The sequence below is a fragment of the Mustela nivalis genome (genome assembly GCF_964662115.1).
Source record: "Mustela nivalis genome assembly, chromosome: 7".
In the NCBI taxonomy this organism is placed as follows: Eukaryota; Metazoa; Chordata; class Mammalia; order Carnivora; family Mustelidae; genus Mustela; species Mustela nivalis.
The window spans coordinates 63,254,621-63,282,391 of record NC_139026.1 but is presented as its reverse complement, the minus strand read 5'-3'; the positions used below and the strand labels follow the sequence as shown (position 1 = coordinate 63,282,391).

The 27,771-nt window shown below is 39.2% G+C and overlaps 1 protein-coding gene across 6 annotated transcripts in view; it reads right to left on the bottom strand.

Annotated features, from left to right (window-relative positions):
- Positions 1–27,771, bottom strand: part of IPO8 (importin 8) — a 192,809-nt gene that overhangs the window by 92,389 nt on the left and 72,649 nt on the right. For 4 of the 6 annotated variants that reach the window (XM_082740704.1, XM_082740707.1, XM_082740705.1 and 1 more), the window contains 4 exons: positions 27,379–27,584; positions 24,915–25,118; positions 24,209–24,325; positions 15,090–17,051 (listed from right to left, as the gene is read on the bottom strand). In XM_082740704.1, the coding sequence (XP_082596830.1) occupies positions 16,954–17,051; positions 24,209–24,325; positions 24,915–25,118; positions 27,379–27,584 (625 nt within the window). In that variant the 3' untranslated portion in view covers positions 15,090–16,953. Of the gene's footprint in view, positions 1–15,089; positions 17,052–24,208; positions 24,326–24,914; positions 25,119–27,378; positions 27,585–27,771 lie in introns of those variants that run through there. The other 2 variants (XM_082740706.1, XM_082740709.1) reach the window with 1 other exon arrangement.

The following is a 27,771-nucleotide window of genomic DNA, read 5'->3' as shown; positions in this document are numbered from 1 at the left end:
GAATGTTATTTCCTGGCAGGTGCCAAATTCCTTCCCAGGATATTTGAGGACCTTGGAGAAGAATTCCTCCAAATCTATAGCTATTGCAGTCATGTCTGATGGCAAGTATTTGGCTTGGCTTTGGGCCTTACATGAGAGGCTATTAAATGCCCAATCTGAAATTCCCTAGAAAAGAAGATTGTTAAAAAACTTAAATGGTCCATCACCACTCTTGCTAAGCTTATGGAAATAATTAGGCCAGGTTTGTTAAAACTGGACTTGTTTTACAAATAAATCAGTCTTGATTTGGCTATCTTTAATGAAAATGAGGGTGATTCTAGAGAAATATTATGTTTGTGGATGTTGGATTCTAGTTCTGATGGTCTTAAACTTTATTGTTTGCCTACAAAACCAGGCTGGGTCCTGAATTGTTCTGGTTTCCTTGAATATCTAGCTAGGACTCTCCAAACTAAAGATTTCCAATTTCCTTTCATTCTCTTGACTTGGAGTCATTGAGAACAAAAATTTCCCTTTTTTCCAAAGCCCTACAAACTGAAGCTGGACAACTTGAGGTCAACTTGAGATAAATTGCCATAAAACTCATGTATAAACAATCTTAGTGCCTATTGCCTGTTGGCCACTCAAAGGAATCACCAGCGGGATTTGAACCACAAACCAAAAGGATCCTTCAATTTGCTTTCCCCCGACCCCTAATCTGAGGATGCTTCAAGCCTGACATTTAGAAATGTTCTCACTGGCAGCACTTAGGACTCAGACACTAGGTTTGCTCCAACCATTAACCTATGTTTTTCTTTTGTTTCCATAGAAATGCCTTATTAACTGATTGCATGCTAAGCAAGACAGTCTATATGGTAGTTAATACCACCTGCTGCACCTGTTATTACATCCTCCTGAGAAGTAAGAATCCATAGAGATAAAATCAGGCAACAAATAACTTGGCTACAAGAGGCCCTTGACTACATTTTTACAGAAATCAGAAAGACTGCATAAGAGCTAACACATCATGCTGTGTATGGATCAGCTCAGCCACAGAAGCTAAAGAAAGCCTACAGTCAGGTAAATCTCCAGATGGTGGTCCACAACAACCCCTAAAGAAACCCCAGAACAAATGACTATCAATACCCACTAGATCAAGCCATGACTTCTAACGGCACTGTCCATTCAGGTTTCCTAAAACTTAAATAGCTAGGACTTCTGGAGCCCTCAAGCAGGGTCAACATTCCTGACCAGCATGAAGTAGTTACAGAAGATGGACTGTCACCCATTTTCCCTTAAAAGATTTTAAGAGCCCAGAATCCTAGAGGCGTGAATGTTAGAGGCAGTTAGGTTCTAACATTATACCTGGAGGCCACAAAGAGGAAGTCATGGCCAGTTCTTGGGAAGGTCAGAGACTTGTCCTGGCAGCACTCCAAAACAAAGCCACAAGCAGCTGGATCAAACCAGACAGGCCCAAGATGGCTGACAAAATAGGCAGAAACCCTTGACAAATAAGGAAGAGAAAGCCTGAAACACTGCTTCCAAGAACTCCATGCAAGTAGTGAATATTCCTACCCCTTCCTAACAACTCTTGATAAAAGGTAGAAATTCAAACCCCAGGGCAGAGCAGCTCACTCACCCACATACACTTTCTCTCCCTCTCATTCTCGCTCTGATGTCTGAAAAGTGTACATTTGCTTTAATAAATTTTCCTGCTTGTGTCACTCATCCTCTGTGTTGTCTATCCTCGAATTCTTTCTTGTAACAAAACCAAAAGCCATCAGCAAAATCTTTGGATGAGCTAGGTCAAGGTCTCAGGGCCTGGGGTCTTGCCAGTTCACCTGCCAACATTTCTACTGGTTTGGGGTTTTGTTTGTTCTTCTTTTTCTTGCTCCTTCAGGTTTTAGGTTAGGTTGTTTACTTGAGATTTCTCTTGCTTCTTTTCTTTAATTTTTCTTCAATTTTGTTTTAAGTGGGCTCCACACCCAATGTGGGGCTTGAATTCATAACTCCAAGATTAAGAGTTGCATTGTTTTACCAACTGAACCAGACAGGCAACTGATTTTTTCTTGTTTCTTAAGGTAGGCCTGTATTTCTATAAATTTCTCTCTCAGAACAGCTTTTGCTGCATCCCAAAGGTTTTGGACCATTGTTTTTATTTTCATTTGTCCCCATGTATTTAATTTTTCCTTCTTTGATTTGGTTAACCCACTCATTGTTTGGTAATATGTTACTTAACCTCCATGTATTTGTGATCTTTCCAGATTGTTTTCTTATGGTTGATTCCTAGTTTCATAGCATTGTGGTTGGAAAGGATGCATGGTGTGACTTCAATCTTTTTTGATTTGTTGAGACTTTTTTCATCACCCAACACATGATCTATTGTGGAGAATGTTCCAAGTGCACTAGAAGAGAATGTGTATTCTGTTGTTTAGGATTTAATGTTCTGAATATATCTTTTAGATCCATCTAATCCAGTGTGTCCTTCAAAGCCATTGTTTTTATGGGGATTTCCTTTTAGATCTGTCCATTGATGTAAGTAGGGTGTGGAAGTCCCCTGCTATTACTATATTCATATCGATTTGTTCCTTTATGTTTTTTAATAGCTGTTTATATATTTGGGTGTTCCCATGTTGAATGTAAATATTTACAATTATTATATCTTGTTGGATTATTCCTTTTATGATTATGTAAGGTCTTGTCCTTCTTTGTCTCTTATAACAGTGTTTGTTTAAGGTCTATTTTGTCCAACATAAGTATTGCTACCCTGGTTTTCTTTTCATTTACATTTGCATGATACTTGCTTCTCTGTCCCTTCACTTTCAATCAGCATGTGTCTTTAGAGCTAAAATGAGTCTCTTGTAGGAAGCATATAGATGGGTCTTTATCGATTCAGTCACCTTCTGTCTTTTGGTTGAAGAATTTAGGCCATTTATATTCAAAGTAATTATTAATAGGTCTGTACTTATTGTCATTTCTCCCTTGATTTCTGGTTGATTTTGTAGTTATTTGTTCCTTTCTTCTCTTGCTGTCTTCCCTTGTGGTTTGCTAGGTTTCTTTCATGATATACCTAGATTTCTTTGACTTTATTTTTTGTATATCTATTACTGATTTTGATTTGTGGTTACCATTAGGTTTATTTATGACATTTATGTATAAAGCAGTCCCCAGATTAGGGCAGTTTTCAGCTATTATTTCTCCAAGAAATTTTCTGCCGCCTTTATTCTTTCTTCTCTTTCTAGGATCCCTATAAATGCAATGCTGTTACCCTTGATGGTGTCACTGATTTCCCTTAATCTATTCTCTTTTCTTATTCTTTTTTCTTTCTCCTATTTAGCTCAATTGCTTTCCATTACTCTGTCCTTCAACTCACTGATCCATTTTTTTTTTTTGCTTTCTCTAGTCTAGTGGCTATTCCCTCTATGCATTTTAATTTCAGTTATTAAGTTCTCCATATCTAATAGTTCTTTTTTAAGTTTCCTACATCTTTGTTGAGGGACTGAGGTCCTCTACTCTTTTCTCAAGTCCAGTGAGTATCTTTATGACTATTACTTATTTTAAGATATATTTATTTGTTCTTTGAGAAAGGGGGGGCAAAAAAGGGGAGGTGCAGAGTCACCAGCAAACTCCCTGCTGAACATGGAGCCTGATGTGGGGCTCAATTTCATGACCCTCACTCAGATCATGACCTGAGTCAAAACAAGAATCAGATGCTTAATTGATTGAGGCACCCAGGTGCCCTCATGACCATTACTTTAAATTCTCTATCAAGCATATTACTTATCTCCATTTCACTTAGCTCTCTTGTGATTTTTGTCCCAGTCTTTAATTTAGGACATATTCCTCTGTCTCCTTTTTGTCTAACTCTCTGGTCTGTTTTTGGGTGTTAGGAAAGCCAGTTATGTCTCCTGCTCTTGAAATTAGTGGTCTTGCATAGAGGTCCTAAAGTGCCCCACAGCAGAGTATCTCCTGTTCAGAACCTAGCACTTCAGGGGTGTCTCCTATGTCTATTGTAGGCACCCTACTATTGTGACTGAGCCACATTTGCTTTCCATCCAGTCATCTGCAATGGTTCTTTTCACCTGTGGTGGCAAGAGTTTGGTTCCTGGGTTGTCAATGGGTGGATCTAGGGCTGCATTGGGCTTGAGTTGTGTTGGGTCAGACTGGGCATTTGCCAGAACTGTGGTCACACTGAACTGCAGGGCATTTTCCCCGTGTTGTCCTCTAAGAGACATTCATTGCTGGGCAGAGTCTGCAGACAGACCAGATGTCTGCCTCCAGCTCACTGCTAGGGCTGCAGTGGAAATGGTGTATGTGGTATCTTCCCCTCTTCTCAGGACAAGAGTCACTTTGGGGTGATGCTGACTCTTGTCAGGGCTGCTTGCACACTTCCAGACTTGTGGCACCGCTTGGATGAACCCCTGCTGAGGGCAGGTTGGAAAAGGTGGCTTTGCAGAAGAACATGGGGGTGAGGTTCACAATTTTAGCAAGCTTTGCACCTTCTGCTGGAGGAGACCTAAAGCCACTTTGGAGAACTCCTAAGGAGGTCATGTTAAAGGGAGCAGATCCACTAGAAAATATGAGGGTAGGGCACAGGGTGTTAGTATTGTGTTTGTAGGTCTGCTGTGGGAGGTGATCTGTTGCTACTTTGGAGGACAGCCAAGGGTGGGTTGTAGGGAGTGGGTCTAGAGAAGAGTATGAGGATGAGCGGCTGTTAGCAAGCTAGGTGTAGAGTGTTGACACTACACTTGTTCCCACAAGTATCTGTGTAACCTGAGTGGGGAGACAGGGAAAGAAGTGGTGCCCACTCCCCCTTTAGTTCTTAGAGAAGTCCCCTAAAAATTCCTGCTCCTCCAGCACGCATTCTGAGATTACTAAATAGATCTTCCCATATACCCCAGGTGTTTGTCAAACTACTGCTTCTATGCTCTATCTCTGCAGTGCTATTTGTTATGCTTTCCCTTTAAGGGCAGAGACTTTTCTGTTGCCCTCTCATTCTCCCAGAGCTGAGCCACTGGTTTTTAAAGTTTCTGGTGTTGAACTCCATTGATTGTAATACCTCACCAATTAAGCCCTTCTGGTTTTCAGAGTCAAATTTTATGGGGATTTGTCTTCCCATTGTGGGTCCCCTGTGCCTCGGGTGCTTGCTGTGGGTTCTTCTCCCCCTCCTTCTCTGTGTCTGTGGTGTCCCTCCCTCCAATGGCCAATCTCATAGGTCAGTTTGGTTCCTAATTGCATCTTCACCCTTCATTTTGATTCCTAATCACATATCCACCCTTCCTACCATTTGTCAGTGTGGCCTCTTCCCTATGATTAGCAGTGGAGTTGGCTAGTCATTTTCTGGGCTGTTTACGCTGATGTGGGTGTTACCTAGGTGCATCCATGAGACCAGGTGAACTTAGGATCTTCCTATTTATAATCTTCCCCAAATGGGTTTTTGATGTAAAACAAAGTTTTAAAGCCTTGTGATATTCTTAGAAATTTTTCATTTTAAATTTGTAAGCCAAGAGTAGGTCAAGGTACAACTGATAAACTTTAAATTAAAGAAGTATCATGTAATTCCTTTAAATCTTCCTATATAAGTTATAGTGCGCATTTAGCTAGTACTCATTTTAACAGAAAAGCCACAAAATACCAGATTATGAACCTCATTGTGTGTCAGTTATCTATTCCAAATTCATTGCTTTGCTAGTACTGTATGCATCACCACTGACCAGATGACAAGATTGCTCTGCAAGTCTTGTGCTTTGGAGAAAGAAACAAACAACTTCTTTAGTCACAAAGATGTCAAGAATTCTGAAAAGCTTTCACCACCCAGATGGTAGCTATCCTAACAGAGGGTAGTGGAAATATATTTGTGGACAGTGATCATTTTCATGATCCTCCAAATCACAGTGTAGATGGCTGCTTAATAACTCTTGGCCCCTACGTGTGGTGCTAATAGCCCCTGATAAACTCACCAAGACAAAAATGGGAAGGTCTAACACAGAATGCCAAGATGGGATGAACGGCAACACAAAGGGCTGCTGTGGTAATGTGATTGTTCTAGACAGATTCTTTAATCTTAGATGAAAAAGTCCTATGATCTCATTCTTTTGCAAGCATGGCAATGTTTGACTTTATTATAGGGATTAGGATCTATTATTTAAGTGATGTAATGTGAACAATTCTTTCTTAATCCTATATTAATTCCACAGTGCTCTGTAGAGGCTTTGATTTATTTCAATGTGATGAAGTAGTTCGTAGATAGCTGAATTCCAACAACCACCACAATTGCTATACTTACAGTACAGCTCTTGAGCTACTAATTTTTCTTTATAACAGTGTTACAGAATAAAATGATATTAAGTTACTTTGAATAAAACAGGAATGACTTTCCCTTTGTGTGTAGTATATTAAAATATATATATATATTTTTAAAGATATTATTTATTTATTTGAGAGAGAATGAGTGAGAGAGAGCATGAGAGAGGAGAAGGTCAGAGGGAGAAGCAGACTCCCCAAAGAGCTGGGAGCCCGATGCAGGAGTCGATCCTGAAAGTCCAGGATCATGACCTGAGCCAAAGGGCAGTCACCCAACTGAGCTACCCAGGCACCCTTAAAATATATTTTAAAATAATGTATTTTTTATTTTGAAAATACTCAAACCTTGAGTTACAGACAAGATTCTTTCCAAATTTTTTTCATGAAACTCTAAAATACAGTAATAATATACCCAATGGTAATCTGTATGATTTTCTAAATGATTATTTCAGAGGCTTTTATAATATTATCATTATCACATAATGATAAGTGATAACTACATATGAGCGCTACTTTTGAAATGGGCTTGGAGTCATTTACAAAATAATAGCATGGACGTTTCTCTTCCTTTACTGGCTAAATTCTGGATCAATACATGATGAGCAGCAAAGCTAAGAGAATGTAGTAGAAACAAGGTATCAAGGGGGAATTAAAAATAAGTGTCCAGAAGTCCTGTGAAGCTTGAAAGGATTTTTAAAAAATTGTAAGAACACATACTATAGTAGGGTTACACTGTGCCCCAAAAAACACCACCCATAAAAACAAAAAATAAAACCTGTAAGCCTGTATACTTACTATTATCAGGGAACACAGCACAAGAGCAGAGTCATTTGTATCATTCTCCTTGAATTAACAGCTATGCCCCATTCATCACTGCCTACCACACCCATATCTTGCCTTTGAAGACAATGAGGGAGTCCAGATACCTTTTCGGGGGTTTGAGCAAAACCATGCTCTACAGAGGAATTCCACAGAGGATAATGATAAACTGATCGGTTTCATTCTTTCTTTATAATAGGCACAGATTCAAGGAGCTACGCAGAAATGGAAATTCTATCCCCATATTTGCTGAGATCTGTGTTGGTGTTCCATGAGGTCTGCTGCGTAGCCATCCCTGGGAGCAAGGATGACCAGTAACTAAGAGGGAAATGATGACCTGTTAGACCTAACATCTGAATCCTGAAGCCTTGTAGCCTTGTCACTGAAGGTAAGGAAGAATGTCTTTTGTAATCCTGAAAAGCCACTTTGCACATCAGAAACTGGGCTTCTGCTTCAGAAATGCCCACCGAGGCCAAGATGAAAGGAGGCTTGTTTTGGCCTCCCATGAATCTGTTAGAGATAACATAACCTCTCCCTTTCCTGACACACAGGTGGTGCCACGAGAGCTAATGAAAGGTGAGCTGCCAATTAAGTGCATGTGAACCCTTTGATCTCTTACAGTGCCTTTCTGCGCATCTCCTCACTCTAAAAACTCTACACACGAAGGTCCAGACTTTGCAGAGAATAACTGTCCGGAGCCTGGATCGTCTTCCACCTGATCCCTGCTGTCAGTAAGTTACCCTGATAAAGCTGTGTAAATTGTATGGCATCACTTGCTTCATTTCCAGTCCCGCAGCGCCTTCTCAGTTTGGGGGATTCCTTACTATCCCTCCCTGACCTTCTTACAGCAGAGACCAGAGTAATCCCCAGTCAGCAGCTTCCCTCTGGCGGCATATTCTCTACTTCATCATCCAGCAGTGGAGGTGGCTGCTGTGGTACACTTGTTTTGTCCTTCTAAAAGCCAGCTGCCTGCTACCTCTCTCTGAGTTCTTATTTAGCTTCCTAGAAGTTCTGCATTCTAGCAGAACCTCAAGTATCCATTCATTTGTTCACATTAACCACGTGTGGCCACAAGTTGCAGAGTATGTAAAGAAGACAAAATGTGTACCAAAAAACTACGTAAAACACAGTATCTGCCCTCAGATTTGCAAGCAGCAGCATGAGCAATTCAAGGCAGAACAGGAAAACATACATGCGCTGTGAAAAAGAAGAGGGAGGCGCTAACAGCAAGACCAGAGATCATCCACTGTGAAGGAATTCTAATTTACCAGCTTGAATGAGAAGAGATCGGTGGAGTTGGATAGTCTGGGAATCAGTAGTGAGAGCCAAGCGGTGGAAGTTTCCAGAGACATTGGCTGGCAAGCAAGAGAAATGAAGGTACTGTCCTCACTCAGTAGGTTGTTGGAATGGGGGTCACTATACACAAGAGAGCTGCGTGGCGGACGCTGGGCCCCATAAAGCCTTGCTGCTTAGTTCCCATCTGTCCCAGTTCATCCCTTCATGCCAAAGGGGGTCCTGTGGGAAAAAGTCACTCTTGCCTGAGTTGTTCTTTTCTTCCTGCACATTCCAAACCCTTTGAGAAGCCTCCAGTTTCTAGCTCTTGAGAGGCACATCTACCTGCGACATCTCTTTTTCAAGTTGGGTGATCTCCAGGATGAGCTTCTTCACATGACCTGCAGGGAGCATGTGCCCTCTCTCACCTGCTCCGTCCACGGCAGAGCCTTGCACTCCTTCCTCTCCTGAACACAGCCCTCCTCTCCCTCCACCATCACCACTGCCCGCCCCAGACTGCCCCAGACTCTCCCGCTGCCCAGCTTCTCCCTCTGTTGCACATGCCTCTCTCTTGGCTCTCAGATCGGTGACAGCTGCCCTGCTGTCTGGGCTGCTTCCAACCCTTTGTTCATTGATTTTTGTGGCCTCACTCTCTAGTAGACTGCCTGAGAAACTTCCAACCCACCCAGAGGCAGCACTTGTACACTGAACCTAATGGAGAGAATGAAACAGGATCAGGAAGGATTACCATTTAAGGCACATCTGGAATTTTTTTTTTAAGATTTTATTTATTTTTTGAGAGAAAAACAGAACAGGAGCCGGAGGGGGAGGAAGGGGCAGAGGAAGAAGAGCAAGCAGACCCTCCACTGAGCAGCGATCCTGGGGCTCAATCCCAGGACCCTGAGATCATGTCCTGAGCTGAAGGCAGATGCTTAAGTGACTGAGCCAACCAGGGCACTCCTGGAATTCCCCACCACCACCACCACAGGAGACATATCTAGAAAAATGTTATAGCCAATGTCTATATGGTTATGGTTTCACATCTCATGTTTAGGTTTTTGATCCATTTTGAGTTTATGTATGGTATAAGAAAATGGCTCCGTTTCATTCTTTTGCATTTAGCTGTCCAGTTTTCCTAACACCTTCTCCCATGGCATACTCTTGCCTCCTTTGTAGTATATTAACTGCCATATGATCATGGGTTTATTTCTGGGCTCTCCATTCTTTTTTTGGTGGGGGAGGGCTCTCTATTCTTTTGTGTGTGTCTACTTTTGTGCCAGTACCCATACTGTTTTCATTACTACAGCTCTGTAGTGTATCTTGAAATCTAGAGTTGTGATACCTCTAGTTTTGTTTTTCAAGACTGCTTTGACTACTTGGAGGCTTTTGTGGTTCCATACAAATCTTAAGATTGTTTGTCCTAGTTCTGTGAAAAATGCTGATGGTATTTTCATAGGGATTGCATTAAATCTGTAGCTTGCTTTAGGCAGTATGGACATTTTAACAATAGTCATTCTTCCAACCTGTGAACATGCAGTATCTTTCCATTTGGTTGTGTCATCTTCGATTTCTTTCATTAGTGTTCTATACTTTTCAAAGTACAGGTCTTTTACCTCCTTGGTTAAGTTTATTCCTAGGAATTTAATTCTTTTTGGTGCAATGGCAAATGGGATTGTTTTCTTAATTCCTTTTGCTGCTACTTCATTACTAGTGTGTATAAATGCAGCGGTTTTCTCTATGTTGCTTTTGTATTCTGTGACCTTACTGAATTCGCTTATCAGTTCCAGTAGGTTTTTGATGGAGTCTTGAGTTTGCCATATATACAGTCTCATGTCATCTGCAAATAGTGAAATTTTTACTTCCTCCTCACCAATTTGGATGTTTTTTATTCCTTTTTCTTGCATGACTGCTGTGGCTAGGACTTCCAGTACTATGCTGAATAGCAGTGATGAGAGTGGACATTCTCGTCTTGTCAGTTTTTCACCATTGAGTATAATGTTAACTGTGGGTTTTTCATATATAGTCTTTATTATGTTGAGTTCTATTCCATCTGCAACAACTTTGAGGGTAATTATCATGAATGGATGTTGTACTTTGTCAAGCACATGTTTAGCATCTAATGAAATGATCATATGGTTTCTAGCCTACATGTTGTTGATGTAGTGTATCCTGTTGATAGATCTGCAAACATTGAATTACACTTGTGTACCAGGATAAATCCCACTTGATCATGGTGAATGATTTTTAAAATATATTGTTGGATTTAGTGTGCTTAAAATAATTTGAGGATTTTTAGATCTACATTCGTCAGAGATATTGGCCTGCCATTCTCTTTTTTTGTAGTACTTTTCTCTATGTGGTTTTGATATCATGGTAGAGCTGGCCTCATAGAATGAATTTGAAATTTTCCTTCCTCTTCTGTATTTTGACTAGTTGGAGAATAGGTATTAACTCTTTAAATGTTTGGTAAAATTCACCTGTGAAGCCATCTGGTCCTAGACTGTTGTTTGTTGGGAATTTTTTTTATTATGGATTTCACTTCATTGCTGGTAATCAGTCTGCTCAAATATTCTTGCTAGTTCTGTTTGGGGTGGTAATATGTTTCTAGTAATTTATCCATTTCTTTTAGGTTATCCAGTTTGTTGGAATACAGTTTTTCATATTCTTTTACAGCTGTTTATATTTCTGTGGTGTTGGTTGATATTTCTCCTCTTTCATTTCTGATTTTGAGTTCTCTCTCTCTTTCTGTTGGATGAGTCTGGCTGTTGATCTTTTCAAAGAACCAGTTCCTATTTCCCTTGGTCTATTCCGTTGTTTTCTTTTGTCATTTTTTCATTGTTTTGTTGTTGAAATTTCTCTTTCATTTATTTCTACTCTATTATTTCCTTCCTTCTGCTGGTTTGGGGATTTGTCTTCTTTTTCTTGCTCCCTCAGGTATAGGGTTAGGTTGTTTAAGATTTTTCTTGTTTCTTGAGGTAGACTGGTATTGTTATAATCTTCTCTCTTAGAATACTTTTTGCTGCATCCCAAAGATTTTGGACCATTGTGTTTCCATTTTCATTTGTTTACATGTATATTTTTTATTTGTTCTTTGATTTCTTGGCTGACCCATTCATTGTTTACTAGCATGTTATTTAACCTCCAAGTATTTGTGTTTTCTTCAGATATTTTTCTTTGGTCAACTTCTGGCTGTATAGCATTGTGTTCAGAAAAGATACATGGTATGACTTCTATATTTTTTAATTTGTTGAAACTTGATTTGTGACCTAACATGTGACGTATTATAGAGAATGTTCCATGTGCACTTGAAAAGGATGTGAACTTTCCTGTTTTAGGATGGACTGTCCTGAATATCTGTTATATCTATTTGGTCAAATGTGTCCTTTAAAGCCAATGTTTCCTTCTTGATTTTCTGTTTGGATGATCTACCCATTGATGTAAGTGGGGTGTTAAAGTCCCCTATTACTGTCCTACCGATTTGTTAATAGCTGTTTTATATATTTGGGGGCTCCTATATTGGGTGCATAAATATTTATAATCATTCTATCTTCTTGTTGGATTGTTCCCTTTATGATTATGTAGGGTCCTTCTTTCCCTCTTTTAACAGTCTGTTTTAAGGTTTATTTTGTCCAATATATGTGTTGCTGCCCTGCCTTCCTTTTCACTTCCATTTTCATAATTGTTTTTCCATCCCTTCACTTTGTCTCCATGTTTCTTTAGATCTCAAAGGAGTCTCTTATACACAGCATATAGATGGGTCTTGCTTTTTTATCCATTCAGTTACCCTGTCTTTTGATGTGAGCATTTAGTCCATTTACAAAGTAATTATTGATAAGTATGTACTTATTGCATTTTGTTACTTTACAGTTGCTTTTGAAGTTCTCTATTCCTTTCTTCCGCAGTCTTTGGCTTTCTTTTGTGTAACACTTAGATTCCTTTCTCTTTATTTTTTGCATATCTATTACTGGCTTTTGATTTGTGGCTTCCATTAGGTTTATATAGAACTTATATATAGCCATGCATGTTAATTTGATGGTCACTTAAGTTTGAACCCATTCTAAGAGCACGAAAGTTTTACTCTTCTCTCTCCCACATTTTAGGTATATCATGTCATACTTTATATCTTTTTATTTTGTGAGTCCCTTGACTGATTTTTATAGATATACTTGATTTACTGCTCTTCTGCTTCCCATTTTTCTTACGCCTGCCTATGATCTTTCCTCTCTGAAGAATCCCCTTTAATATATCTTATAAGGTTGGTTTGTGGTAATGAATTCCTTTAACTTATGTTATTGTAGGAAACTCTTTATCTCTCCTTCTATTCTGAATGATAGCCATGTTGGATAGAGCATTCTTGGTTGCAGGATTTTTTCTTTTGGCACTTTGAATAAATCAGGCCACTCCCATCTGGCCTGCAAAGTTTCAGCTCAAAAACCAACTGATAGTCTTATGGGGTTTCCTTATACATAACTCTTTTCTCTTGTTGCTTTTCAAATTCTCTCTTTATCAATACTTTTTGCCATTTAAATTACTGTGTGTCTTGGTGTGGACCTCTTTGGGTTGATTTTGTTAGGAGTTCTCTGTGCCTCCAGGATCTGAATTACTGTTTCTTGCCCCAGATTAGGGAAGTTTTTGGCTCTTAGATCTTCAAATGATTTTCTGCCCCCTTTTCTCTCTTCTGGGACCCCTAAAATGTGAATATTATTATATTTGATGGTATCACTTAGTTCCCTTTATGTAGTCTCATTTTTCTTTTTCTTTGTCCTGTTTGTCATGATTGACCTCCATCCATTACTCTGTCCTCCAGGTCACTGATCTGCTCTGCTTTCTGTGGTTTTATTCCCTCTAGTGGATTTTTAATTTCAGTTATGGAGATCCTCATCTCTGATTGGTTCTCTTTTATGTTCTCTTTCTCTTTGTTGAGGGTCTCACTGAGATTCTCCACTCTTTTCTCAAGTTTAATGAGTATTTTTATGATCATTCTTTAAATTCTCTATCAGACATATTATTTATTTCCATCTCCTTAGCTCTTCTGCTATAATTTTGTCCTGTTCCTTTATTTGGTATATATTCTGCTGTGTCCTCATTTTATCTAACTCTGGGTCTGTTTCTGGGTGTTAGTAGGGTCAATTAAATCTCCTACTCTTAAAAGTAATGTCCTTATGAAGAAAAGGTCCTATGGTGCCCTGCAATGCAGTGTCCCCTGTTTACCAGAACCTGGTGTTTTAGGGATGTCTCTCATGTGTGTTGCATGCCCTGTTATTATGGCTGAGCTGCATTTGCTTTCAGTCATCAGCAATGGCTCTCTTGGCCTGCTGTGGGAGGGTTGGTCCCTGTATTGTTAATGGGCCAATCTGGGACTACCTTCAGCTTGAGTTGGATCAGACGAGGCCTCTGCCAGAGCGGTAGTAGCACCTAACTGCAGGGCACTCGCCCTGTTGTCCCCTGAAAAATGTTACCTGGTGGGCAGGGACTATAATCAGATGGAATGTCTGCCCACAGCCACTGCTCTCACCACATTCAGACTGGTATGTGTAGTCTTCTTCCCCTCCCCTCAGGGGAGGTGTCATTTAGGGGTCATGCTGTCCCCTGTTGGAGCTACTTTCATACCACCAATCTTGTGGCACTGCTGTGGAATGGACTTCTGAGTGTAGATTGGAGGAGTGGGTGCACTTGTTAGCAAAGCTAGGTGGAGAGTGTTCATGCTGTGCTGGTTCCTGCAGGCATAGACTAGGGGCGGGGGGGGGGGGGGGGGAGGAGAGAAATGGCGCCTGCCAGCTCTTTTGTTCTTGTAGAAATCTCCTAAGGATCTCTGCCCTTCCAGCACACATCCTAAGACTAGTAAACATATCTTCCTTCACACCCTAGGTGTTTGTTAAACTGCTGCTTCTATGCTACATCCCAGTGGGGTTGTTTGCTATGCTCTTTATGGTGGGGACTCAGTTTCCTCTTGCCCTCCTGCACTCCAAGCAGAGCCTGCTGATTTTTAAAGTTCCCAATGTTGAGCCCCATTGTAAAAACTTACAAAGTCCCTCTGATTTTCAAAGGCAAATGTTATGGGGATTAGTCTTTCTATTGCAGGCCCCCCATGCCTGGGGTGCCTGGCATGGGGTCTGATAGTCTCCTCTATCCATGCTTGAGGTGCCCCTCCCATGATCAGTTCTGAAGGGCAGTTTGGTTTCCAACTGCATCCTGCCTTTTCTACTCTCTTTGAAGTGGCCTCTTCTCTACATTAGCAGTGGAGAGTCTGTTCTGCCAGTCTTTGAGTTGTTTTCTCAGTTAATCATACTGATGTAGGTTTTATCTAGGAGTAGCTGGGGGTGTAGGTGAGCTAAGGATCTTTCTACTCTGCCATCTACCTGGAAGTCCCCATTCCACTCAAGTTAGGCTGTCATCAGATTAGGAGAAGGCAATCAGAAAAGGGCTCTATTTCCAGCACCTTTTTAATTTTCCTTCAAGGTCCTGATGTGGCTTTAACGACCTTTGCTTTTTCAGAGCACCTATCTTTCCCATTGGGACACCATGACTTATGAGATAGGCTTTAGCTTCCAACCACTCTCCACTCTAACTTCTCCTGAGGAACCCTTCTTACCCTCCCAAGCCAACAGCTACCTTGTTCCGCCTCCTCCCAAAATCAAGAAAACATACTGATGGATTTTTATCATCTGCTTAAAGTACCTCCATAATCCAGAAAACATTTTACACAGAGGGGTTCAGAATCCTGGGAATCAGTCTGTGTTTTATTTTACAGTACATTCATATAAGTTCCTGCATTTCCAAGTTACCCAGATCACATTCAGGTTAGCACTGCTGGTAACAAAATTATACAACTACCCTGGCTTCAAAAACAAGATAGGATGATACACATTAACATCTCTTTCCCTTTAATACTTCAGAAGACAAGACCTCACAAAAATAAAATCACATGCCTTTTACAATCCAGTGTGAAGGCATTTTATTTATGTTAAAATAAATCATTTTGGACATGGGGAGAATACGAAGAGTTTCAAAGCCTAAGATATCTAAGATGTCCCCCAGTGCCACCTTTCTCTTCTGCCAGCTGGCACGTTCAATAGGAAAGCAGGGGATATTGAACTCTGAAACTCAGGGCTTCTTAGGCTACTTATGTAAAAACTACTTAAATAACCTAAACTTCTAAAGAGAGTTAATATTAACAAGGGATGGTAATACAGGAAGCACCTGGGGGAAATTCCTCCAGTCACTGAGGGGAAATATATGCTGCAGACATTTCACAAAAATGGAAAACTGTTATCACATCCGGTAATACATTAGGTTTTGGAAATACACTTTCACCTTACTGTATGAAAACACTGTGATCCATGTTTTAGTGTTGAATTTGTTCTGAAAAACAGCCGGAACCTCCATCTGCAATATTTCTTATAGGCATCAATCATTACCATCTAAGAGGGCAGCTGAACAACACCCCAACCCGTGAAAAATATAACAAGCTGAACTTAGCTATAATAAAGGCTAGAATGAATAAGGTAGGAGAAAATTCAGATGTGTGAAAAGCAGAAGTTAAAATCATTTGGGTCTTTATCACAGATAAAAAAATTTTGTTGGAAAATGTTTTGGACCCAGGTCCAACATAGCAGGAATGATATGTTGTTGAAAATGCAAGCCCCCATCCAGAAAGACCATGTGCTCATGTAGCACCCTTCTTGTAAGAGTTCAATGTGCTTTAGTAAAATAATCAATTCATTACATAATTAAGTACATGATTCAGAATATACTCGGACTTACTGTTAATTCCAGTGACTAAAGAGTTCCTGTCACTTGCTGCCAAGAAACTTTTGAGTTCTGAACTCGCCATGTTATAAATGAAATTTATATCCATATTTGCTGACTCCAAAAGAAATACCACCTCTTTCAGGGCTCAAGAATGGGATGGAAGAGGGAATAAGACACTTATTAGGAAAGCCACAAAACATGTGATGAAAAACCAGAGCCAGTGCATATTTTACAACCCCTGAAGAGAGCCCCCAGCAGCAGGGTGAGCAAGGGGAGCAGTGATGTTTTTGAAACCAGAGTGACTTGTAGCTAACTGCCTAACAGTAAATTCACATAGTAAAATGCAGAGTAAGTCAACATAGAGCCAAGGTTTACATTATATCTAGAAATATGTTTTATGCTTTAAAAAAAATTGCAATGCACTCCAAAAAAATTTTTCAGATAATTCATGTACAACAGAAGGCACTGTTATCCGCATAAATCCATTGATTCTGCATGGCAAAAACCTGAGACGTGCAATTCAATTCAATCCTCTAAAACCACCTTGGTCGTTCATCCTTTGGAGAATATGATTTTGTCCTTTTCAGTCCACTGATTTTGTTTTCCTTGAATTTCATACATTACAGTAGCTGCTTAGAATATGTATTTCGGGGTGGGGAGAAAGGTCAAAGGGGAAGAGGGAGAGGATGAAACCGCAGCCTGATGCCAGAGTTAACTGGCACAGCAGGAGGGTGCTGAAGAGCAGCCCACTCTTTTCCTCCCCTTGACCTTCACATTCCCCCGGTGAAGTAAAATGTAGTGATGACATTTGGTAGGCTGCTGTTCCTTCTTTCAGTTGTTGCTGGGCACAGTCCCAAAGTTAAATGCCGAGAGGACTCCTTTGTTTTCAAAGGTGAAGCCTCCCTGTTGTTCAATCTTCTTCTTTGCTTCTAGTGTTTGCCAAGAGAAAGAGGGAGGAAAAGAACAAGAGTATTTAAGGTGACAAAGTTGGAAATAACCTCAAAGGAGCAAGATTTCTTTATACTTTGCATTGTGAAGGAATGTGACTCATATTAGCTGTTCTGCCCAACCGAGCAACAACCTTTTTTTGTTTTCATTCTAGTGTAGTTCACAACATACAGTGTTAATTTTAGATGTACAATATAGTGATGCAACACTTCCATATATTACTCTGTGCTCACCAAGAGGAGTGACTCTTAAACCCTTTCACCTATTTCCCCTGGGCCCCTTCTCACCTCCTCTCTAGTAACTAACCATCTGTTTGTTCTCTCTAGTTAAGAGTCAGTTTTTTGGTCTCTCTTGTTTTCCCTTTTAAATTCCACACAGGAGTGAAATCATATATTTGTCCTTATCTGACTGGGTTATTTTGCTTAGCCTTATACTCCCTAGATCCCTCCATACTGTTGTAAATGACAAGATTTCATTCTTATTTGTAGCTGAACAAGTGTGTGTGTGTGTGTGTGTGTGTGTGCACACGCACACACACACAGACACACACACACACATCTTTATACATTCCTCTATCGATAGATGCCTGCTGGTATACTGCAATAAACATGGGGGTACATATATCTTCAAATTAGTGCTTTTGTATTCTTTGGGTAAATGCCCAGTAGTGCCACTACTGGATCACATGGTAGTTCTATTTTTGACTTTTTGAGGAACCTCCATACTGTTTCACACAGTGGCCGCACCAAACTGCATTTCCATCAGCAGTGTACGAGGGTTCCTTTTTCTCCACATCCTCACCAACACTTGTTTCTTGTTTTCACCAGTCTGACAGGTGTGAGGTGATAGTTCAATGTGGTTTTTTATTTGCATTTCTCTGGTGATGAATGATGCTGAGTATATATTCACGTGTCTGTTGGCCATCTGTATGTCTTTGGACAAATATCTATTCATGTTCTCTGCCCATTTTTTAATTGGATTGTTTATTGGGTGTTGAGTTGTGTATGCTCTTTATATATTTTGGATACTAACCCCTTATTGGACTGTCATTTGCAAATCTCTTCTCCCATTCCATAGGTTGTCTTTTAGTTTTGATGGTTGTTTCCTTTACTGTGCAGAAGCTTTTCACTCCAATGTAGTCCCAACAGTTTATTTTGTTTTTGTTTCCCTTACCTCAGGAGACCTGTCTAGAAGATGTTATGGCCAATGGCAGAGAAATTACTGCCTGTGCTCTCTTCCAGCAGTTTATGGTTACAGATCTCACATTTATGTCCTTAATCCATTTTGAGTTTATTTTTGTGTATAATGTAAGAAAGTGGTCTTGTTTTCCCAGAAGAGACTCTTTTCCATTGCATAGTCTTGCATCCTTTGTCGTATATTAATTGCCATATGATCATGGATTTATTTCTGGGCTCTCTATTCTATTCTAGTGATCTATGTGTCTATTTTTGTGCCACTACCCATACTGTTTTCATTACTACAGCTCTGTAGTGTATCTTGAAATCTAGGGTTGTGATACCTCTAGTTTTGTTTTTCTTTTTCAAAACTGCTTTGACTATTTGGAGGCTTTTGTGGTTCCATACAAATCTTAAGATTGTCCTAGTTCTGTGAAAAATGCTGATGGCATTTTCATAGGGATTGCATTAAATCTGTAGCTTGCTTTAGGCAGTATGGACATTTTAACAATAGTCATTCTTCCAACCCGTGAGCATGCAGTATCTTTCCATTTGGTTGTGTCATCTTCGATTTCTTTCATTAGTGTTCTATACTTTTCAAAGTACAGGTCTTTTACCTCCTTGGTTAAGTTTATTCCTAGGAATTTAATTCTTTTTGGTGCAATGGCAAATGGGATTGTTTTCTTAATTCCTTTTGCTGCTACTTCATTACTAGTGTGTATAAATGCAGCAGTTTCCTCTATGTTGCTTTTGTATTCTGTGACCCTACTGAATTCACTTATCAGTTCCAGTAGCTTTTTGATGGAGTCTTGAGTTTGCCATATATACAATCTCATGCCATCTGCAAATAGTGAAAGTTTTACTTCCTCCTCACCAATTTTTATTCCTATTTCATTTATCCCTTTTCCTTACATGATTAATGTGGTTAGGACTTCCAGTACTATGCTGAATAACTGGTGAAAATGGACATTCTTGTCTTGTTCCTGACCTTATGAGAAAAGCTCCCAGTTTTTCATCATTGAGTATGATGTTAACTGTGGGTTTTTCATATATAGTCTTTATTATGTTGAGCTCTGTTCCATCTCCAACAACTTTGTTGTCGGTTATTATCATGAATGAATATTGTACTTTGTCAAATGCTTTTTCTGCAACTATTAAAAAGATCAGATGGTTTTTATCTTTTCTCTTACTGATGTAATGTAAGACACTGATTTGTGAATACTGAACCACTCTTGCATCCTGGGAATAAATCCCACTTGATTGTGGTAAATGGTTTTTTTTAACGTATTGTTGGATTTATTGTGCTAATACTTTGTTGATGATTTCTGCATCTATGTTCATCACAGATATTGGCCTTAAAGTTCTTTTTTGTGCTGTCTTTATTTCATTTTGATATCAGAGTAATGTTGGCCTCTCAGAATAAATTGGAAATTTTCTTTCCTCTTCAATTTTTTGGAAAAGTTTAAGAACAGATACTAAGTCTTTAAATGTTTGGATAAAATTCACCTGTAAAGCCATCTGGTCCTGAACTGTTGTTTGTTGGGAGTCTTGATTACTGATTCAATTTCATTGTTGATAATTAGTTTGTTCAAACATTCTATTTCTTGCTGGTTCAGTTTTGGGAGATTATATGTTTCTAGAAATTGATCCATTTCTTCTAGGTTATCCAATTTGTTGGCATGTAATTTTTTGCACCATTCTTTTACAATCCTTTGTGTTTCTGTGGTTTAGGTTGTTATTTCTCCTCCTCCATTTATGATTTTGTTTGAGTCCCCTCTCTCTCTTACTCTGCATCTGGCTAAGGGTTTATCAATTTTGTTGATCTTTTCACAAAACCAGCTCCTGACCTCATTGATCTGTTCTAAATTTTAGTTTCTTTATCATTCATTTCTGCTCTAATTATTATTTCCTTCATTCTGCTGGTGTGGGGATTTGTTTGTTCTTCTTTTTCTTGCTCCCTCAGGTATACGTTAAGTTTTTTAAGATTTTTCTTGATTCTTGAGGTAGGCCTCTATGAACTTCCTTTGTAGAATGGCTTTTATTGCTCCCAACAATCTTGGACCATTGTGTTTCCATTTTCATTTGTTTACATGTATCTTTTTTTATTTCTTCTTTGGGCCAACCAAGAAATCATTCATTGTTTACTAGCATGTTATTTAATCTCCATGTATATGTGTCCTTTCCAGGTTTTTTTCTTGTGGTTGATTTCTACTTTCATAGTGTGTTCAGAAACATGCATGTATGACTTCTTTTTGAATTTGTTGAGACTTGCATTGTGACCTAATATAGGATGTATTATGAAGAATGTTCCATGTGCACACTGCTATTTTAGGATGGAATGTTCTGAATATATCTGTTAGAGCCATCTGACCCAATGTGTCCTTTAAATTAGCCACTGTTTCTTCTTGATTTTCTTTTGATCTATCCATTGATGTAAGTGGAGTGTTAAAGTCCCCTATTCTAGTATTCCTATCTATTACTTTATTTGTTTGTTAACAGCTGCTTTATATATTTGGGAGCTCTCATGGCGGGTACATAAATATTTTAAATTGTTATATCATCTGGTTGGATTGTTCTCTTTATGATTATGTAGCATCCTTCTTTGTGTATTTTAACAGTGTTTAAGGTCTAAGTATTGCTACCCTGGCTTTCTTTTCACTTCCATTTTCATGATAATTGTTTTTCCATTCCTTTACTTTCAGTCTCCATATGTTGTGAAACACTGCATATATATGGGTCTTTTTTTTTTTTTTAATCCATTCCATCACCCTCTGTCTTTTGATTAGAGAATTTGGTCTGTGTGCATTCATAACACTTACTTATGGGTATGTATTTACTACCATTTTGTTACTTGGTTTTGATTGTTTCTGAAGTTGTTCTCCATTCCTTTCTTCCCTTGCTTTCCTGCCCCCATAAGTTTGCTGTCTTTAGTAATATACTTAGATTCCTTTGTCTTTATTTTTTGTATATCTGTTACTTTTTGTGTATCTGTTACTGGTTTTTGATTTGTGGTTTTTGATTTGTGGTTGATTTGTATACCACGTCTTCTGTGTATAGTAGTCTTTATTACGTTGATGGTCACCTAAGTTTGAACTTTCTTTACACCTGTCACTCCCCCGACTCCCATATTTTAGGTATATGGTGTCATACTTCATTTCTTTTTACTCTGTGAATCCCTTGACTGGTTTTTACAGATATATTTATTTTCAATTCCTTTGTGCTTCCTACTTTTCTTATTCATAGTTTTTGTTTTCCACTAACATTTCTTATAGTGCTGGTTTAGTGGTCATGAATTCTTTTAACTTCTGTTTGTCTGGAAAACACTGTATCTCTCCTTCTATTCAGAATAATAGCCTTACCAGATAGAGTATTTTTGGTTGCAGATACTTTCCTTCAGGCATTTTGAATATATCTTACCACTCCCATCTGGCCTGCAAAGTTTCTGCTTAAAAATCCACTGACAGCCTTGCACATAACTTTCTTTTCTCTTTCTGCTTTTAAAATTCTTTATCACCACTTTGTGTCATTTAAATTACTGTCTTTGAAGGGACCTTCTTTGGTTGATTTTTTGGTCGGGGTGGGGGGGGGGGGATGTCTATACGTCCTGAATCTGAATTTCTATTTCCTTCTCCAGATTAGGGTGCTTCTCAGCTATTATTTCTTCAAATAAATTTTCTGCCCTCTTTCTCTCCTTTTCCCGGGATCCCTGTAAGCAAATGTTGTAATGCCTAATGGGGACACTGAGTTCCCTAAGTCTATTTTCATTCTGCATAATTTATTTTCCCCTCACCTGCTCCGCTTGATTACTTTCCATTACTCTGTCCTCCACGTTGCTAATCTATTTTGCTTCCCCTAGTCTGCTATTTATTCCATTTAGTGTATTTTTAATTTCAATTATTGTTCTTTTCTCTGATTGGTTCTTTTCCAATGTTTTCTCTTTGGTAAAGAGCTCACTGAAATCCTCCATTGTTTTCTCAAGTCCAGTAAGTGTCTTTATGACAATTATTTTAAATTCTCTATCAGGCATATTATTTATCTCTGTTTTGCTTAGGTGCCTTGCTATTGTTTTGTCCTGTTCTTTTATTTGGGACATTTCTTCTCATTTTGTCTGACTTTCTGTGTTTATTTCTGTTATGAAATTCAGCTACATATCTTGTCTTGAAAGTAATGGGTGGAGCAAGTAGTTTTAACAAGGTGGCGCTGGCCCTCTGCCACAGGAGATGTATCTCCGTCTCTGAGACCGGGCCAATCCACAAGGCATGCATAGGCAGGGTGCACAGTTTTAACAAGACTGGCCACAGCTGCTGGGACTGAGACCCCCACAATGTGCACCGTGGAAACAGTGGTGGCAAGGTTTGCGTTAGTCTTTGGGGGACTAAAGACAGCACCAGGACTGAGGCAGGCCCAGCTGAAAAGGCTGGTGCGCGGTGTAAGCAAGCTAGGTAGTGAAGGCAAGTTCCAGGCTGGCTCCAGCAGGTATCTTAGTGTTTATGCTGGGGCAGGGGGTTGGGAGAGTGAGGAAGGGAAATGGCACCTACCAGCAACTTTGTTCCTGGTAGAGTCTTTCAGTACTCTGTCCCTCAGGGACATACTCTGAGATTAGCAAATAATTCTCCCTTCTGTATGCCCCAGGCATTTTTCAAGGTACTGCCTCTATGTTGTATCTCTGTAGGTTGTTTGTTGTGCTATAGGGGGTGGGCACCTAGTTTTCTATAGCCCTCAAGGCTCTCTTGGAACTGAACTTGCCTTTTAAAGTTCCAGGCTATAAATCACCCTGGTTGTAAGAACTAACGAAATTCAGCCCCTCTGGTTTTCATCAGCCAGATGTTATGGGGAGTCATCTTTCCATGCAGGCTTACAGTATGATCATCTGTTTTTCTCCTCCCTCTATGCCCACGGGTCCCTTCCACCAGCGGACAGACCCATCCATTTGGTTCCCCACTACATCTCCATCCTTCCTATCCTCTTTGATGTGGACTCTTCTCTCCCTCTTGTTGTGAAGTTTGTTCTGCCAGTCATTGAGTCATTCTCTGGGTTATATACCCTAATGTGAGTGTTACCTAGTTGTATCTGTGAGATGAGGTGAGCTTACGGTCCTCCTACTCTGCCATCTTCCCCTGACATCCCTGAGCATTAACCTTTAACAGGGCTATGTGAGTAAGCAGTTATGTTTACTATCACAGAAAAACTGCTAAAAAATGCTTTACCTCCCCTATCTCAACTTCTAGTAAAAATAAGCAAAATGAAAACAAGTCTCAGAGCTATGTCTTAACAGTTCCATAGTCTACTGCTAGAAGTGTGCCCAGAATTCTCCTATTAGGGGGACTGACATAGACTATGCAGGGCTGAACATTCAAATCCATGCCGAAGAACTTAGGCTCTAAATCACAGGTACCTGTTCCATGACATTTTCTACTAAAATATTTTTGTAATTGCAAAATCTTTTCCATTGGTTTTCTAGGAGTAACCACAATAATGTCTGCAGAAAATAATTTCTCCAGGTCAAAAAACTGAAAATCAACAAGAATCACATAAAGCCCAGCAAAAAAAAAATGAAGAGTGCTTCATTTCCAGGAAGACAAGCCCTTTGCAAGAACTCATGAAGTACCTTCGGTCTATTTGGGGGTAAGATGTTTAGATGGGTTGTCAACTGATTAACTCTCCCTCGGCAAGACTCATCCCCACCTTTTTACATCTTGGGCTCTACAATACAGCATAAGTACTCCTGAATAACCACCACTGGAAGACACTTATTAATGCACAGGATTTTGCAGATCTAAGATACCACAAGTGATTAAAAAGCAACATTTTTTTAAAAATCATACAATAATAATTCATTATTATCCCTAAAGGTTGGCCTCTAACAATTTTTAAAACAGTCTTCAGGTGCCACAAGATTCATTAATAAGGCTGGCTCAGTGCCTCCACACATGCACTCCAATCTGGAAATCTGGAGAGCTGACCTGCTACTGTCTTCCGGTGCTCTGCCAGGGTGTACACCTCCTGCAGCGCCCTCCTCTGGTCCTCACTGAGTGGTGCCATGAGCAGCTGGTACCAGGCAGCATCCCGATTCTGCACAGCTGTTGCATTGTAGAAGAAAAAGATGAGTCTAGTGACAATGATCATTTCAGAGAAAAGTGACATGATAATAAAAGTACAATGAGATGACTACAGATAGTAAGAGAAAGAGTTCAACACCATAACAAACCCAAGGTGGTAAAACTTACTCCACCAAAGGATTATTCCTGAGTACCCACTCTGTTTCCAACCATCTGGGGCTATCAGAGGATGGTTAAGACTTGCCAATCTCTGCTTTGCCCAGTTCTCTCCTGCCTTCGCCCTCTGAGGTTTTACTAACTATGATCCCTGAATTCGATCTTGACATACACCTCTACTCAGGTGCTGTCATTTTCCTCCAGATTCTCACAGTACCTGCAGCTTCAACAACGTCCGTCCCACACCAAGAACTCGAATTGGTGCTTTAGGCAAAACCATCCCCTGAGTCTCCCAGGTTTTTCCATGTGGACAACACACCACAAACTCAACACAACTGAATCCAAATTTAACATCTAAACCAATTTGCGGCAGATCCCAAAACAGCTTCTAACCGAAGGAAATAAAGATCGACCTCAGAGAAAATATCTGAAGATTTAGCAAGTAAAGACCTACTTAGCAGAGCTTGTGTAAAAAATTGATATTCATCCACACTGTTGTCAAGGTCAAGTGGAGTGCTGAATCCTTCAAGGGCAGTTTCTTCCAATACCTCTTCATCCCAGTCATCATCCTCCTCCTCCTCTTCTTCACCTCTTCCATTATTTGATTGCATTGCTTGAGCAGTTTTGTTGGTCTCCTCTTCATCACTTGAAATCTCCTCTGTGAATCCATTAATTATTGAAGAAATGAAAACACAAAAGGACAAAACATTCTGGATATGGAAAAACTAGCACCTATTTATATATGAAATTCTAAAAATAAATCTTTACTGTAATTTGTTAAATTGAAAAGGACTTTATCCTCCTTCCTAAAAACAAGTGTCCCTAAATCTAAAGTCTTCTGGACATTACAACCGTTTTGCTAGGGCTGCCTCATACTCTTTACTACAAAAATGCTATTAATCAGAGTCCCAAATTTTTTTGTCCCAAAAAAAGACAATTGTACAGTCAGTGCACATGTTACGTGTTTTAAATAACAATGACCTCCCATTGAGAATCTGATCTCTTAACAGTTACCTAAGTTGATTATGAACTGCTTAGAAGTACTCAAATGAGATTGTTTCTGCTAATAGAAACAGAAAACTATAGAAATAGAGAAAAATTAGCTACATGTAGATTGACATTGAAAATAAAGCAGAATCCATGATGATATACAATTCAGATTTCAACTTTTCAATCTGTTTTAAGCAGTTATCCCAGTACTGTAACCAAAAGATAGGTTGATTTTGTTCTGCATTTACTAAGAGGGAAAAACCTAGAATAAACCCAAACTAGACATTATTCCAAAAATAGTTCTATAAAACATACCACACTGAATTAAACTGTGAAGTAGTTTTGGGGTAAGACAGGAAACCCTGTCTTATTAACTAGGAAAGGTATATTTACAAAGGTATAATTACAAAGATAACAAGAAACACCTTTCCTAGTTAATCATTCTACACTTCAGTGGAAATACAACAGGAAAATCTGGGAAAGTACTACAGAATTTTTTCTCAAGCCATATTAGTTATAAACCAACAATTTACAAAATAAAGACTTGGAGAATATTGTAACATTCTGAAAAAAGTAATTCCATAACTGTTGGCCTATACTTAGCAAAAACACAAAACCCTTCTACTAAAGAAGCATTACTGTAAAAGTTTTACATGATATTCAGAAAAAGAAATTAGAGGTACCTGGGTAGCTCAGTTGGTTAAGTGTCTGACTCTTGATTTTAGTTCAGGTCATGATCTCAGGGTCAAGAGATTGAGCCGCACATAAGGCTCCATGCTGCACATGGAGCCTGCTTAGGATTCTCTCTCTGCCTCTGCTCCTCCCCCCATAGCATGCATGTGTGCATACTTTCTCTCTCTTAAATTTTATTTTGAGAGGAAGAAAAACATTAAATTCAATCAGAAGAAGTGTACTGTGTTAGGGGTTAGGGAAGGGTACCATTTCTTGTACATGAACAAACCAGAATGATGCCAATTAAATGTAAAATGTTTTAAATCTGCACTTGCTGAAATCATAGAATTTTGCATCAAAAAGAGAGATGTAGGTTTTCCATGAAAGTTCTGATTTTTCTCATTTAAAGAAATGTCTGTTTTTAACTAGAAGAGGAAAAACTCCACTTGGAGTTGGATAATATTACTTCCTGGGCGCAAGTAAATAGTTTTTTGCAGTATCATTAAATAAAGATCTAATATGCTTGACCCTAACAATCTTATTCTGAATCTCTATTAAGCGAATAACCTTCACTTGTGTATTTTACTCTAAATTTATTAATACATAAACTCTAAGTCTCTCCTAAATAGTTTCTGATTAAGAACCTTAAAAAAGGGGCACCTGGTGGTTCAGTGGGTTAAGCCTCTGCCTTCAGCTCAGGTCATGATCCCAGGGTCCTGGGATCAAGCCCCGCATGGGGTTCACTGCTCAGCAGGGAGTCTGCTTCCCCCTCTCTCTCTGCCTGCCACTCTGCCTACTCGTGATCTCTGTCAAATAAATAAAATCTTAAAAAAAAAAAAAAAGGAATCTTAAAAAAAATGTACCAGGCACTCTATTAATCTGCTATACTGACACTTCTGCTTTTAACTAAGTGGTTCATTTATTAATTCATGCTGCTGACTTCATTGACATTGTTAGCACAAATAAAAAGAAATAACTGGTTGCTAACTTATCATCAAAACCATTTGATTCTGTTACAAATGTATTTGTATTTCCCAAGGTGTAACATTAAGTTCAATAATTATTTAAATGTCAAAAAATGAACTTCTCTAAAGTTGTATGTCAGAATATGTTGTAAATCCACCCCAAAATATTTTTTAAATGTGCAACAAGCCAAAGAATGTAACTCTGTTTAATGACTCCAAATAGACTAAAATTTAAAAATGCATGCTCAAATCAGTACAATTCTAGCACTCATTGCAATTATAAGACTTTACCGTTTTCTTCCATATCAGCCTTCTCCACTTTTGAGCGATCTTCACGGTTTACCAGTTGTCTGGTAGCACAGACCTGCTTCAGACCAAGGAAAAGGAAAAGAATTGAGGGCACAATCTGTCCCACTACAGCATCTACTGCAGGAGGTCGATTTTGCAGTTCCAAAAGGATACTCAGTCCTATTATACACATCTTCCGGTCATGATGCCTACAAATTACAAAGAAATAAAATGTGTTCATGATAAATGAGGACAGTTGAAATACTACAAGAAAAAATGGCCAATGTAGTATCTTAGGATTCATTCAATAGAATTATACAGAGGTATCCCCCATTTTGTACCATATGAAATCTTACATAAATGTTTTATAAACCAATTATCATCAAAGAGCTAGAG